This window comes from Nicotiana tabacum, chromosome 16 (genome assembly GCF_000715075.1).
Source record: "Nicotiana tabacum cultivar K326 chromosome 16, ASM71507v2, whole genome shotgun sequence".
In the NCBI taxonomy this organism is placed as follows: domain Eukaryota; kingdom Viridiplantae; phylum Streptophyta; class Magnoliopsida; order Solanales; family Solanaceae; genus Nicotiana; species Nicotiana tabacum.
Genome location: NC_134095.1, coordinates 171,281,546 through 171,295,534, shown reverse-complemented (window position 1 = coordinate 171,295,534; position 13,989 = coordinate 171,281,546). Strand labels below are relative to the sequence as shown.

The following is a 13,989-nucleotide window of genomic DNA, read 5'->3' as shown; positions in this document are numbered from 1 at the left end:
TTGCCATGTCTAGCTAAACTAACTGTAGCTGCCAAGGCAGTTGTAGTGTTGTAGGACTATTAGGTGTATGTTAACTCCTGGATGTATTCATCAAGGGATTTGGATCCAAGTTTCACAGTCTGAAGTTGTTGCTTCAACTGAAACTCTTTATCTTTGCTTGCTTGTAGGTAGTTATCCTCAATACAATTTCGCAGTTTGACATCCTGTAATAAGGAACATTGATTCTTCGGTCATTGTTCCAGATAGCCAACTCCTAATAAGAACATCGCGTTCTTCCCACTCAGTGAATTTCGGGTTTGTATTAGTTGCTCCTTTCACATTCTCTACAATTTCGGATAGATGGTCCTCTTTAATAACCTTGTCAACGTTTAAGGTTTGCATAAGTTGAAAGATTTGTGTCCTCCAAACAAGGTAGTTTGATGATGTCAACTTGATGGAACAAATTGCAATGAGTTGGTGAAGTGATGAGGGTGATAGGGCTAGTGTAGTGTTAGAGGAGGAGGCCATGCTGTTTTGAGGAAGAAACAGGGACTTAAGGATCGCTCGATTTTAATTGAGCCTTTGCCCTGATACCATTAAGAAAATAAGAACACAGTAAAAAAATTTAAGCTTCTGTTCTTGCTGCCATTAGATGCTTGTATGGCCATCTTTATACAAAGTATAATCAGCCCTTCTAGCTAATACTTAGTTGTAGCAGCATGTGCTCTATGTGGTTGTGTTTAACTGTTGGTTTTTTAATAGATGGGGCAGCAAAAATATTGATTGAAAATGTCTTTCAATAATTTTATCAAGTATAACAAGGCTTTAAATAGCCAATTTAAGAACAGAATCTGCAGAAAATCAGGAGAATAAATATTCAAATTCAAAATCTAAACTATCTTAACTAACTTATCCTATTAAATTTAAATTTAAACAAAGACTCCTCCTTCGACTGAACTACTTATTATTCTGGTAAATCAAATATCAGCAGTAACAAATGCAAAATCCAACACTCCTCGCTTTTGTTGCTGCAATAGGTTGATCCTCCTCAATTTCTGCTTTGGCAATTTGTGGTTGCATTCTTTCAAGTTGTTAGAGATAGCTATGTAATTGTCCCACATTGGAATAGGAGTAGTATCCCCTTTGTATAGAGTAGCTATAAATAGCACCTCTTGTATTGCATCACATACAATATCAATATATCATATTTTCTCCCGTGCCTTCTCACATGGTATTAGAGCTATCATGAGAGATTTATCGCTATGCATAAATTCCAGCGATTCCGGGAAGTAAAATCAGTCACCGGAACCCTTTTTTTTCGGCGACTTTCAAAGTTGTTTTGCGTCTGCTTTGTCTCGGTCAGTGTTGTGCACAAAATCCAACACTACCACAAGAGTAGTCACTGTCCGGTGACCAAATCCCAGTGAAAATCTCCGGCGGTACTGTGTTGTCCAAAGAAAATTTTCCGTCGAAGTTCCAACATTGCGTGGGCCACCTTCCGGCCATTTTTTGGCGACGACTCTTCAGGACAGATTGTTTCCCTTGCAATTCCGAGCCTACCCATCCAGGTTACACCAAATTCCGACCACTTTTTTATTTTTCCGGCAATAATAATGATTTCAAAAAGTTGACTTCTGGCCATTTTTTGAAAAAGTTCCTTCAGAACAGTTGGGTCTTCTGGTAATTCCGATCCTACCCCTACTGTTTTTATTTCATTCCGACCACTTTGAATATTTTCCGGCTGCAACAGTAACTTTCCAACTGCTACAGTAGTTTACTATTCTGGTCCAGTGTTCCTTACTCTATTTTCAGTGGATTACAGTTGATTATTTCTCTTATTTGGTAATAATTTACAAGATGTCTTTGGGAATTGATGTTTTTGGGTCTAAAAGCAAGAGTTCTGGAAACTCTAATGTTATGATTACCTCGGAACCTTTAATGGGAGGTTCAAACTACTTAGCTTGAGCTTCATCTGTCGAGTTGTGGTGTAAAGGTCAAGGTGTGCAAGATCATCTGATTAACAGTCTAGCGAAGGAGATGAAAAGGCGATAGCGCTTTAGGCAAAAAATTGATGCTCAATTATGTAGCATCTTGTGGCGTTCTATTGATTCTAAGTTGATGCCTTTGTTTCGGCCATTCCAGACATGTTATTTGGTTTGGGCAAAGGCTCGTACGTTATACACTAATGATATATCTCGCTTCTATGATGTGATATCACGGATGACAAACTTAAAGAAGCAAGAATTAGATATGTCTACTTACTTGGGTCAGGTACAGGCAGTCATGGAGGAATTTGAGACATTGATGCCAGTTTCTGCTAGTGTGTCAAAACAACAAGAGCAGCGACAGAAAATGTTTCTAGTTCTTACACTCGCTGGACTTCCTCATGATCTTGATTCAGTACGAAACCAGATTTTGGCGAGTCCGACTGTCCCTACAGTTGATGAATTATTCTCTCGATTACTTCGCCTTGCTGCAGCACCAAGTCACCCAGTGATGAAATCACAGATACTTGATTCCTCTGTTCTGGCATCCCAGACAGTGGATGTTCGGGCATCTCAAGCTATGGAGAATAGACGAGGAGGCGGTCGTTTTGGGAGATCTAGACCCAAGTGTTCTTATTGTCACAAACTTGGACACACTCGCAAAATGTGTTATTCCTTAAATGGTCGTCCACCCAAAAATGTCTACGTTGCTCAGAGCGAGACTACAGGTAACCAGGGCTTTTCTGTATCTAAAGAAGAATATAATGAGCTCTTTCAGTATCGAGCAAGTAAGCAAACATCTCCACAAGTAGCCTCAGTTGCCCAGACTGACACTCCTATTGCTGGTAATTCTTTTGCTTGTGTTTCCCAGTCTAGTACTCTTGGACCATGGGTCATGGACTCAAGCGCTTCTGATCATATCTCTGGTAATAAATCACTTTTGTCGAATATTGTATATTCACAGTCTCTTCCTACTGTTACTTTAGCCAATGGATGTCAAACTAAGGCACAAGGAGTTGGACAAGCCAACCCATTGTCTTCTATCACCCTAGATTTCGTTCTTTATGTTCCTGGTTGTCCTTTTAGTCTTGCATCTGTTAGTCGTTTGACTCGTGCCCTCAATTGTGGTATATATTTTATTGATGATTCTTTTATTATGCAGGACCGCAGTACGGGACGGACAATTGGTACAGGTCGTGAATCAGAAGGTCTTTACTACCTTAACTCGCTCAGTCCTTCCACAACATGTCTAGTTACAGATCCTCCAGATCGAATCCACAGACGTTTAGGACATCCGAGTTTATCCAAACTTCAAAAGATGGTGCCTAGTTTATCCAGTTTGTCTAGATTAGATTGTGAGTCGTGTCAGCTTGGGAAACATACCTGAGCTTCCTTTACGCGTAGTGTTGAGAGTCATGCAGAGTCTGTTTTCTCCTTGGTTCATTCTGATATATGGGGTCCTAGTAGAGTCAGTTCAACCTTGGGATTTCGTTATTTTGTTAGCTTTATTGATGATTACTCAAGATGTACTTGGTTTTTCTTAATGAAAGATCGTTCTGAGTTATTCTCTATATTCCAGAGTTTTTGTGCTGAAATCAAAAACCAATTTGGTGTCTCTATCCGCATTTTTCGCAGTGATAATGCCTTAGAATATGTATCTTCTCAGTTTCAGCAGTTTATGTCTTCTCATGGAATTATTCATCAGACATCTTGTCCTTATACCCCTCAGCAAAATGGGGTTGCAGAAAGAAAGAATAGGCACCTTATTGAGACTGCTCGCACACTTCTAATTGAGTCTCGTGTTCCGCTGCGTTTTTGGGGCGATGCAGTTCTCACAGCTTGTTATTTGATTAATAGGATGCCTTCATCTCCCATCAAGGGTCAGATTCCACATTCAATATTGTTTCCCCAGTCAGCCTTATACCCTCTTCCACCTCGGGTTTTTGGGAGCACATGTTTTGTTCATAACTTAGCCCCGGGGGAAAGATAAGTTAGCTCCTCGTGCTCTCAAGTGTGTCTTCCTTGGTTATTCTCGTGTTCAGAAGGGATATCGTTGTTATTCACCTGATCTTCATAGGTACCTTATGTCAGCTGACGTCATATTTTTCGAGTCTAAACCTTTCTTCACAACTGATGTCACTTCTGCTGACCACCATGACATATCTGAGGTCTTACCTATACCGACTTTTGAGGAGTTTAGTAATCCTCCTCCACCTTCAACCACAGAGGTTTCACCCATACCAACTTTCGAGGAGTCCAGTGTTATCCCTCCTAGTTGCCCAGCCACAGGAACACCACTCTTGACTTATCATCGCCGTTCGCGCCCTACATCAGGCCCATCTAGTTCTCGTCCTGCACCTGACACGGCTCCTACTGCGGATCCTGCTCCTAGTACACCAATTGCACTTCGAAAAGGTATACGGACCACACTAAACCCTAATCCTCATTATGTTGGTTTGAGTTATCATCGTCTGTCATCTCCCCATTATGCTTTTATATCTTCATTGTCCTCGGTTTCCATCCCTAAGTCTACAGGTGAAGCATTGTCTCATCCAGGATGGCGACAGGCTATGAGTGACGAGATGTCTGCTTTACATACAAGTGGTACATGGGAGCTTGTTCCTCTTCCTTCAGGTAAATCTACCGTTGGTTGTCGTTGGGTTTATGCAGTCAAAGTTGGTCCCGATGGCCAGATTTATCGACTTAAGGCACGTCTTGTTGCCAAAGTATACACTAAAATATTTGGGCTAGATTACAGTGATACCTTCTCTCCAGTGGCTAAAGTGGCATCAGTTCGCCTTTTTCTATCCATGGCTGCAGTTCGTCATTGGCCCCTCTATCAGTTGGACATTAAGAATGTCTTTCTTCATGGTGATCTTGAGGATGAGGTTTATATGGAGCAACCACCTGGTTTTATTGCTCAGGGGAGTCTCGTGGCCTTGTATGTCGCTTGCGTCGGTCACTTTATGGTCTAAAGCAGTCTCCTCGAGCCTGGTTTGGTAAGTTCAGCACGGTTATCCAGGAGTTTGGCATGACTCATAACGAAGCTGATCACTCTGTGTTTTATTGCCACTCTGCTTCAAGTCTATGTATTTATCTGGTAGTCTATGTTGATGATATTGTTATTACGGGCAATGATCAGGATGGTATTACTAATCTGAAGCAGCATTTCTTCCAGCACTTTCAAACTAAGGATCTAGGCAGATTGAAGTACTTTCGAGGTATTGAGGTTGCTCAATCTAGCTCAGGTATTGTTATTTCTCAAAGGAAATATGTGTTAGATATTCTTGAGGAAACAGGGATGATAGGTTGCAGACCTGTTGACACGCCGATGGATCCGAATTCTAAACTTATGCCTGGACAGGGGGAGCCGCTTAGCGATCCTGCAAGCTATAGGCGGCTGGTTGGTAAATTAAATTATCTCACAGTGACTAGGCCCGACATTTCTTATCCTGTGAGTGTTGTAAGTCAGTTTATGAATTCTCCATGTGATAGTCATTGGGATGCAGTTGTCCGCATTATCCGGTATATAAAATCGGCTCCAGGTAAAGGATTACTGTTTGAGTATCGAGGTCATGAGCAGATCGTTGGGTACTCGGATGCTGATTGGGCAGGATCACCTTCTGATAGACGTTCTACGTCTGGATATTGTGTTTTAGTAGGAGGAAATTTGGTGTCCTGGAAAAGTAAGAAACAAAATGTAGTTGCTCGGTCTAGTGCAGAAGTAGAATACCGAGCAATGGCTATGGCAACATGTGAACTAGTCTGGACCAAACAATTGCTCAAGGAGTTGAAATTTGGTGAAATCAGTCGGATGGAACTTGTGTGCGATAATCAAGTTGCACTTCATATTGCATCAAATCCGGTGTTTCATGAGAGAACTAAACACATTGAGATTGATTGTCACTTCGTCAGAGAAAAGATACTCTCAGGAGATATTACTACGAAGTTTGTGAGATCGAATGATCAACTTGCAGATATTTTCACCAAGTCCCTCACTAGTCCTCGCATTGATTATATATGTAACAAGCTCGGTACATATGATTTATATGCTCCGGCTTGAGGGGAGTGTTAGAGATAGCTATGTAATTGTCCCACATTGGAATAGGAGCAGTATCCCCTTTGTATAGAGTAGCTATAAATAGCACCTCTTGTATTGCATCACATACAATATCAATATATCATATTGTCTCCCGTGCCTTCTCACACAAGTGTTTTTGAACTTGCATCCATCTGCAATATGACTTGTTCTTTCTTTTTATTCTTTTTGGTTTTGCGCATAAAAAACAATCTCAACAACTTTGTCTTGTCTGAAGGTTCTTCTAAAGGAGTTTTAATTTGGGTAATGATAAGATTTGCCGGAAGTGGTTGTAAAGGTCTTTCTTCTATTACAACATTCCATAAATCATAGGTTTCAAAATACGATTTTATTTTCACTGACCAAATCTGATAATTTTCGTCAGTGAAAGTTTGTGGGACATTCAACGAGAGACTGCTGCTTGCCATGTTTGAAAATGGGTTTAAAAATTGATATTGGTTAAAAATGATTTGAAATGATTCTTTGGAAGAACTCATAGATCCCGTAAGACCAATGAAGCTCTTGATACCACTGTTGGTTTTTTAAAGATGGGGCAGCAAAAATATTAAAAATATTGATTGAAAATGTCTCTCAATAATTTTATTAAGCATAACAAGGCTTTAAATAGCCAATTTAAAAACAGAATCTGCAAAAAATCAGGAGAATAAATATTCATATTCAAAAACTTAAACTATCTCAACTAACTTATCCTATTAAATTTAAATTTAAACAAAGACTCCTCCTTCGACTAAACTACTTATTATTCTGGTAAATCAAATATCAACAGTAACAAATGCAAAATCCAACATTACGGTTAATTTAGCTACACATTACAATACACGATAGGCATGTTATCCAAATCGTATAATAACCAGGTTGTCTAACATCTTTAAGCCCACTAGACCACACGATGCAGACCGGACAGTCCTCCAGATCTGTCTCAGCTCTGTTCAAACTCTTTGTCTAACCCAACCTAGCAGCAAACTCTTCACATCCTTAGGCATCACCCATTGCACTCCAAAAAATGTTTGAAAACAGAGTATGAATCTTTCACCTCACTGTATAATATATGTAATCAATGCATATGCATTATAAACTACAACAACAACAACAACAGTCCAGTAAAATCCTATAAATAGGATGTGGGGAGGATAGTGTGTACACAGACCTTACCCTTACCCTGGAGGAGTAGAAATATTATTTCTAAAAGACCATTGTCTCATGAAGACAAAAAGAGACAATAGATCCGTAACAGCAATAGAAGCTAGAGAAAAATATCAGCATCGTAAGAGATAGAAAATAGATGGAAAAGCAATACCAATAACCAGTAATAATGACCCAGTACTATGAAAAATGGAAAAATAGTGTGAACACAACATAAACCACTAGCAATCCAAGACAAAATACTATCAGACTAGCCTCACCCCCTGTACGAAGTAAAAAAATACTGGAGTACCTCCTAACCTTCAACCCTAATGCTCGACATCCACACCTTCCTTTCAAGATCCATGTCCTCGGAAATCTGAAGTCGCACCATGTCCTGCCTGATCACCTCACTCCATTACTTCTTAGGTCGCCCTCTACTTCTTCTCATACCCGCCAAAACCAACCGTTCACACCTTCTAACCGAGGAATCTTGGCCTCTCCTCCGCACGTACCCAAACCATTTAAACCTTGATTCCTACATCTTGCCGTCCATGGGAGCCACACTCACCTTCTCCCGAATATCTTCATTCCTAATCTTATCCAGCCTAGTATGCCCGCACATCCATCTCAACCTCCTCATTTCTGCTACTTTCATCTTTTGGATATGTGAAATCTTGACTGGCCAACACTCAGCACCATACAACATGGCTAGTCTAACCACCACTCTATAGAAATTACCTTTAAGTTTCGGTGGCACATTCTTGTCACAGGACTCCAGATGCTAACCTCCATTTCATCCAGTCCACTCCTATACAGTGTGTGACATCCTCGTCGATCTCCCCATCCCTAATTAGACTTAGACATTTATTGTGATGTTAGTATACACGTATTATACATTGTATTCGCCTTTCCCAAAATTGTGATTAAATATTCATTTTCCTGATATCTTGTTTTCTTATTTGGGATTGGCTTCATTTGCTCCAGATGTAGCGCTGTGAAATTGCTTCTTTCTCTGGGGGCGTCTCTCTCTCTGTCTCTCTCTCTCTTTGTTGTTTAAGAATGAGCACCAAATTGATGTTGTTTGTTTATGGTAGAGAAAGATGGAGATGGTTGTGAAGAGGATGGTGTGAAGTGGTAGAAGGATGGGGTTTCAATAATTTTTGTTAATTTTTTGGCTACAAAATAATATGGCTATCCGGGTGCAAATAGTAATTGTTGTCCAGCTATTTGTGTTTTATGATTATCAATAGTCAACCCGCTATTTGTATTTTTTTTTCCTTTTAAAAATTGGCTCATAAGTTGGCTTGAGCCCAACCTCAGCAAAGCCTCAATGGTCATCGGGCTGACTTGGGTCAGACCTAATAGCCTCTGTTCTTCTAAATGGGTCAAAAAATCTTAACCCAATCCTATCCAAATAATTGGTTGGGTTGCACTAGCCTCACGGGCCAAGCCCACTTTAGCGGCAAAACATCCAGACCTCTTTCCTATAATTTTTTCGATAGAAAAACTTCATTGATTTCCTCCCAACAAAAGCAGGTCCTAATAAGGGGCTTTGATTTTTCAAATTGTTAAAATTCCCACGTTGGTTAAGGATATGGTATACTTTCTTATATGGTCTTAGGTAATCTTCACCTCAATAGCTCACATTTTGGGGTTAAGTTAGGTCATAGGTCTATTTTTTGAACATGGTATCTGAGTCAAAATCATCCATGATATTTGATTACCTAATATTGGCCCCATATCTACACTCCACATTCCTATACTTAGCATACTAGGGGGTGTTAGAATCCCATATTAGTTGAGGATATATGTTGTAACCACTTTAGAGTCTTGGGCAATTTTCATTTCATGGTTAGTTATTAGAATTGAGTTAGACGTAAGGTTATTTTCTTAACACAAATCTTCTTTTGATGTCGTTGTGGACTATAAAAAGAATTGGAAATCAAAGCTTTATAGAACAATTTCACATTGAACTTCCAATCTTTATTTCTAGACCAGATCTCTAGGCTCATTGTTCTAGCATATGTAATGATAGAAAAAAATGTTACACAAAGAATCAGAATCGAATGGCTGAAATGGAAATTGCCTACCGAAGTGAACGGTATGTTCTATAAAATAGTTATAAGACCAGTAATATTATACGTGAGTGAATGTTCGGCTGCTAAAGCCTAACACATCCACAAAATGAGTGCCGAGATGCAGATGCTAAGAGGGATGTGCGGTCATACAAGATTAGACAAGCTTAAAAATGGATGATGTTTGCCAGAAGTTGCAAGTAGCACGCATTGACGATAAAATGAGAGAATGTTCTTGAGATATTTTTATCATATCCTGCATCGACCTCCAAACGCACTAGTTCGTGGAAGTAAAAACAAGAAATCTAGCAAGTGGGATCATAAGAAAATTCTTTCTTCTCCAAGAATTAAGTTTAGAAGACTAGTAGAATCTCTTCATTCCAAGATGTACATGTACCAATCAAATGAGTTTTGTTTTATGGAATCAATGAAATATAAACCATGTTGAATAAAGGAGTTAATAGAGGACAAGGTAGACCTAAAATCACATTGAAGGAGTTGTCTCGAAAGACCTAAAATCTCTTGGAATCCATGCATACTTGCAAAAGATAGAACAAAAATGGAAGAAGGTATTTATATGCATGATACCAATAAATATAGGAATATGTTTTAATCATGTTAGTATGTTTACTTTAAGTCATATATTTTGTAGGAGTCTTCTAAGCCCTATTAGATTTCTTTAAGATAGAATGTGTAACACTTTTATTTTTGTTTTGTACAAGATTGGTTTAGATGAATTAATTATAAACATGATCAATGAGGTTTGGTACAGCCAACCCCAACTTGTTTGGAACTATGAAATAGTTGTTGTTGTACCAGATAATGGAGCTTGGTCCCTTGCTTAACTCCTGAGTGTCGTCAACAATTGTCCCACTCTCTCAACTTTCTGATCATCACAATCCTTCTAAAACAAAGACAAAAATTGTCTCATCCAGATTGATGCTTTCCTCTCTACTTTGCCAATAACTCCATGTCAGATGTCAACTGACTTGTGATTTGCCCCTAATGGCAAGCGCAGATATGTCTTATGTATTTTGCTAATCTTGCAAAACCAGAATTCCTCCCAGTTCCTCTATCCTCACAAATTTTTGCTAGAATCATATGCAACCTAGATATTGTTTCAAACACAAGGAGAATGATCTTAAAGAATTTCAATCATACTATATCTTCTTCACATAGTATGAGAGTATCAGTAGTATATATTCTTCCTCTTTTCCAATGTATATGACACTATTTTCATTTTGGGACGTCCCAAAATATTTAATGCTATTCCTCTTATATACAAATTTCAACCTTGCAATAATTCAAAATTACTACTCCCTCTGTTCCAGTTTATGTGAACCTATTTCCTTTTTGGTTCGTTCCAAAAAGAATGACCCCTTTCTAAATTTGGTAACAATTTAGCTTAAACTTACAATTCTACTCTTAATAAGAAGCTTTTATAACCACACAAATACTCTGGGCCCCTTTTTGACTTGTTTAGGACTACAAATTCCAAAAGTCTTCATTTTTTTTAAACTCCTTGCACGGTCAAACAGGTTCACATAAGGGAGTACACTATTCGAATTTAGAACTCAATGGGATATTCTCTCTATTAAATCAACTTTTCAACCATTACTTTAATATTTTTTTCCATGTCACTTATAATATAAAGTCAATTTAACATTTTAAACTTTCAGTCAATTGGAATCTTGTTATGTCGCTAAAAGGATCAACTAGTACATCTTACTGAAATAGGAGAACAAAATATGATAACGCTGATGGAACGAAAACATAAACACCTAGAATTACATGATTCAGTCAATTATGCCTATGTCCAGGAGCACGACTTCCATTATAATAGAAGTATATATATAGAAAGAATGGAGTCTACAATGAATTTCACAAGTGTTTCCCAAATCATTCTCTCGATATACTTGACAATTGTTAGAAAGAATTATCTCTACCCTAATAACATTTTATTCCAATCAATTTCAGATTAACAATTAACAAGAGATGACTATTTATAAAGAATATTCTTTCACCAATGCCAGGTTACCAATTCAATCAATTTGCTGTCATGGACTTCGATTCCAAGTTGCAAGACAAATGACTTCGAGTTGTAACCAAGCTGCAAGCCAACTCACCCTAGGTCGAAATCAAGTGGCAAGCTAACTTACTCCAGGATTGTAATCAAGTTGCAAGTCAACTTACTCTAATTTGTAATCAAATTGACAGCCAACCTACCGAAGAGGAGCCTTGGAGCAACGTTAAAGTTGTCCCATGTGACCTATAGGTCACGGGTTCGAGCCGTGAAAGGAGCCACTAATGTTTGCATTAGGATAGGCTGTCGACATCACACCCCTAGGAGTATGGTCCTTTCCCAGACCCCGCACGAATGCGGGATGCTTTGTGCACCGGGATGCCTTATTGACAACCAACCTACTGTAACTTACAAACAAACTGCCACCAAACAACTTATCAAATTGAATAGGAAAAATTCAAGACGTTTTCCTAACAGAGCTCTTTTATGTTTAACTTTAAATGGAGTATGCCTCTTAACTTTTTGTTGTTAATCTTCTGGTCTTCCCAACTGCATTGAGTTCATTCTTAAATTTTAAACACGCAACATCTCGCTATTAAAGTGTCTTAGGAGCTAAAATAGTAACAGGTAAAATGTTTTTAATTCAAAAACAAAAGAAAAGGAAAACTGCATTCCAAACTTGTATCCGGCAGAAATGGAAAATAAATAAGACGACAATTACAACAAATGCCAAGACATAAGTAAAAGAGAGGCCTAAAATACCATTAAATCCTTGAATTGCAGCAGAAACAATATTTTTAGTTCGAGCTTTGTAGATTTCAAGTGTTGTGCATTCCTCCCCGAAAATTTTATCTGCATACCCAAAGAAAAAAGTGAAGAAAAAAAATGAGTAGGTGAAGAGAAAAAGGGATAAACCTAGAGAGAAAAGCGAGAGAGAGTACCAAAATCAAACTTGGCGGGCTGGTTGGGAATGAAGATAGAGTTGCCGGAGATTCGCCAGGGGCTGCACTTTGCATCTTCCGGCGACAGAGGCCTCGCTCTCACTGACACGTGGATTCTCTCCATCCTGATTCCTTAGGGTGAACTCTTCCCCGAGAAGGAGTCTCTGATTTGCTGATTTTCCCGCCCGGGGACTCTTCCGCCAATATTCAATTGGGACTCTTTTTTATGGAAGGCTTAAAAAAGGGAAAATGTTCAAATATGCCCCCATACTATTTGACATAGGGCTTTGCATATATATTAGGTAAAACCGATAACCCGAACCGTTAATTGTTTATTGGGTTATCGGTAACGGATTATTGGATTAACAGTTCGGTAATGGTTTAGAATTTTTTCACTATTGGGTTATCCGTTCGGGCCTCATGTTACCAATTTTGTTAAGAGATAACTTCATTTATAGCCCATCGGGCAAAACAAATATCATCTGGTAACTCACAAATTGACTCATATAAGTCATAGGCTAAAAATAATGACAACTGCTAGCCGGAAACTTCACTGATCGAATTCCCTTGCCGGAAATCCTAGAACTGGTCTGATCTAAGAAGATCTAGACTTTTACCCGTTAAAGCAACAACAAAACGCCGGAAAATCCTAGAACCGGCCAGATCTAAGAAGATCTGGACTTTTACTCGTTAAATCAACATAAAAACAAAAGAAATAGAGATGAAAGAGGAGAGAATGGCGTATCAATAGTGTGGAACAGTCGCCGTCGATGAGGGTTGAAGAGGAATTTATATTTGAAACTTGTAAATGCATTCACCATCATCACCCGTTTCCATATGCTCGGTTCCAATATTATTCCCAAATCCATTTATTTGAGGGAGGTTCAATTTCCTATTGTTAGAATTTCCTTTCCAATGTGAGGATCACTGTTTTCAATGAGACAAATAATTAGTCTATATTATTCTGTTAAGTTCTTGATATCTTAGTTGTTTTCTGATAATTTGGCCATCATATGCTGTGACATAGTTTTGTCAACTCCTTAAGCCTTGAACTCTTGAAGGCACAAGTCATTTGTTCTCACTATGCTTCATATTTGTTTAATTGCAGATATGAGCTTCAGGAGTTGTAGTCCTCCATTTTTATGGGAGTTCCGCCAATTTATGTCCTATATAATCAGTGAGAGTATTACTGATACCGTCACCAACCAGTGGTCAACTCCAGCGGTGACTAGTAAAAATCAGTAGCAACAACCTATAAGGAAGAAGAGGAAAGCGAGAGGAGCAGTGTGTAGCATAAGGCAACGAGGAGACAGCCTTGTCTTCTTTCTCTTATTTTCTCTTATAGTTTCTGTAAATATGTAGATAATATTTTGAAGATCTTTGACTAAAAATTTAAAACTCCGGTGATCTTGTTACCATTTTCGGCGACAGTGAGACCATGAACGTCGGTGGCTGGTTTCTCAAAGAGAGAAAGAACAGAGGAGATGACTATGAAAAAAGTTGAAATATCTACAAAATAAACTGTCATTACACAAAAATTATACAAAATAGACTGTCACTATACAATTTATATACAAATAGATTGTCAATATACAATTTATATACAAATAGATTGTCAATATACAATTTATATACAAATAGAGTGTCACTATACAAAATATATACAAAAATAGAATGTCATTATACAAAAAATATACTCTCTCCGTTTCAATTTATGTGAACCTGATTCCTTTTTGGTCCGTGCCAAAAAGAATGACACGTT

The 13,989-nt window shown here is 38.4% G+C and overlaps 1 protein-coding gene across 1 annotated transcript in view; it reads right to left on the bottom strand.

Annotated features, from left to right (window-relative positions):
- Nucleotides 1-12,455, bottom strand: part of LOC107775946 (kinesin-like protein KIN-7O) — a 52,109-nt gene extending 39,654 nt beyond the window's left edge. Inside the window, exons 1-2 of the mRNA XM_075233670.1 lie at nucleotides 12,228-12,455; nucleotides 12,049-12,138 (exon numbers count right to left, since the gene is read on the bottom strand). Of these exons, the coding sequence (XP_075089771.1) occupies nucleotides 12,049-12,138; nucleotides 12,228-12,351 (214 nt within the window). The 5' untranslated portion in view covers nucleotides 12,352-12,455. The remainder of the gene's footprint in view (nucleotides 1-12,048; nucleotides 12,139-12,227) is intronic.
- Nucleotides 12,456-13,989: the final 1,534 nt, after the last annotated feature.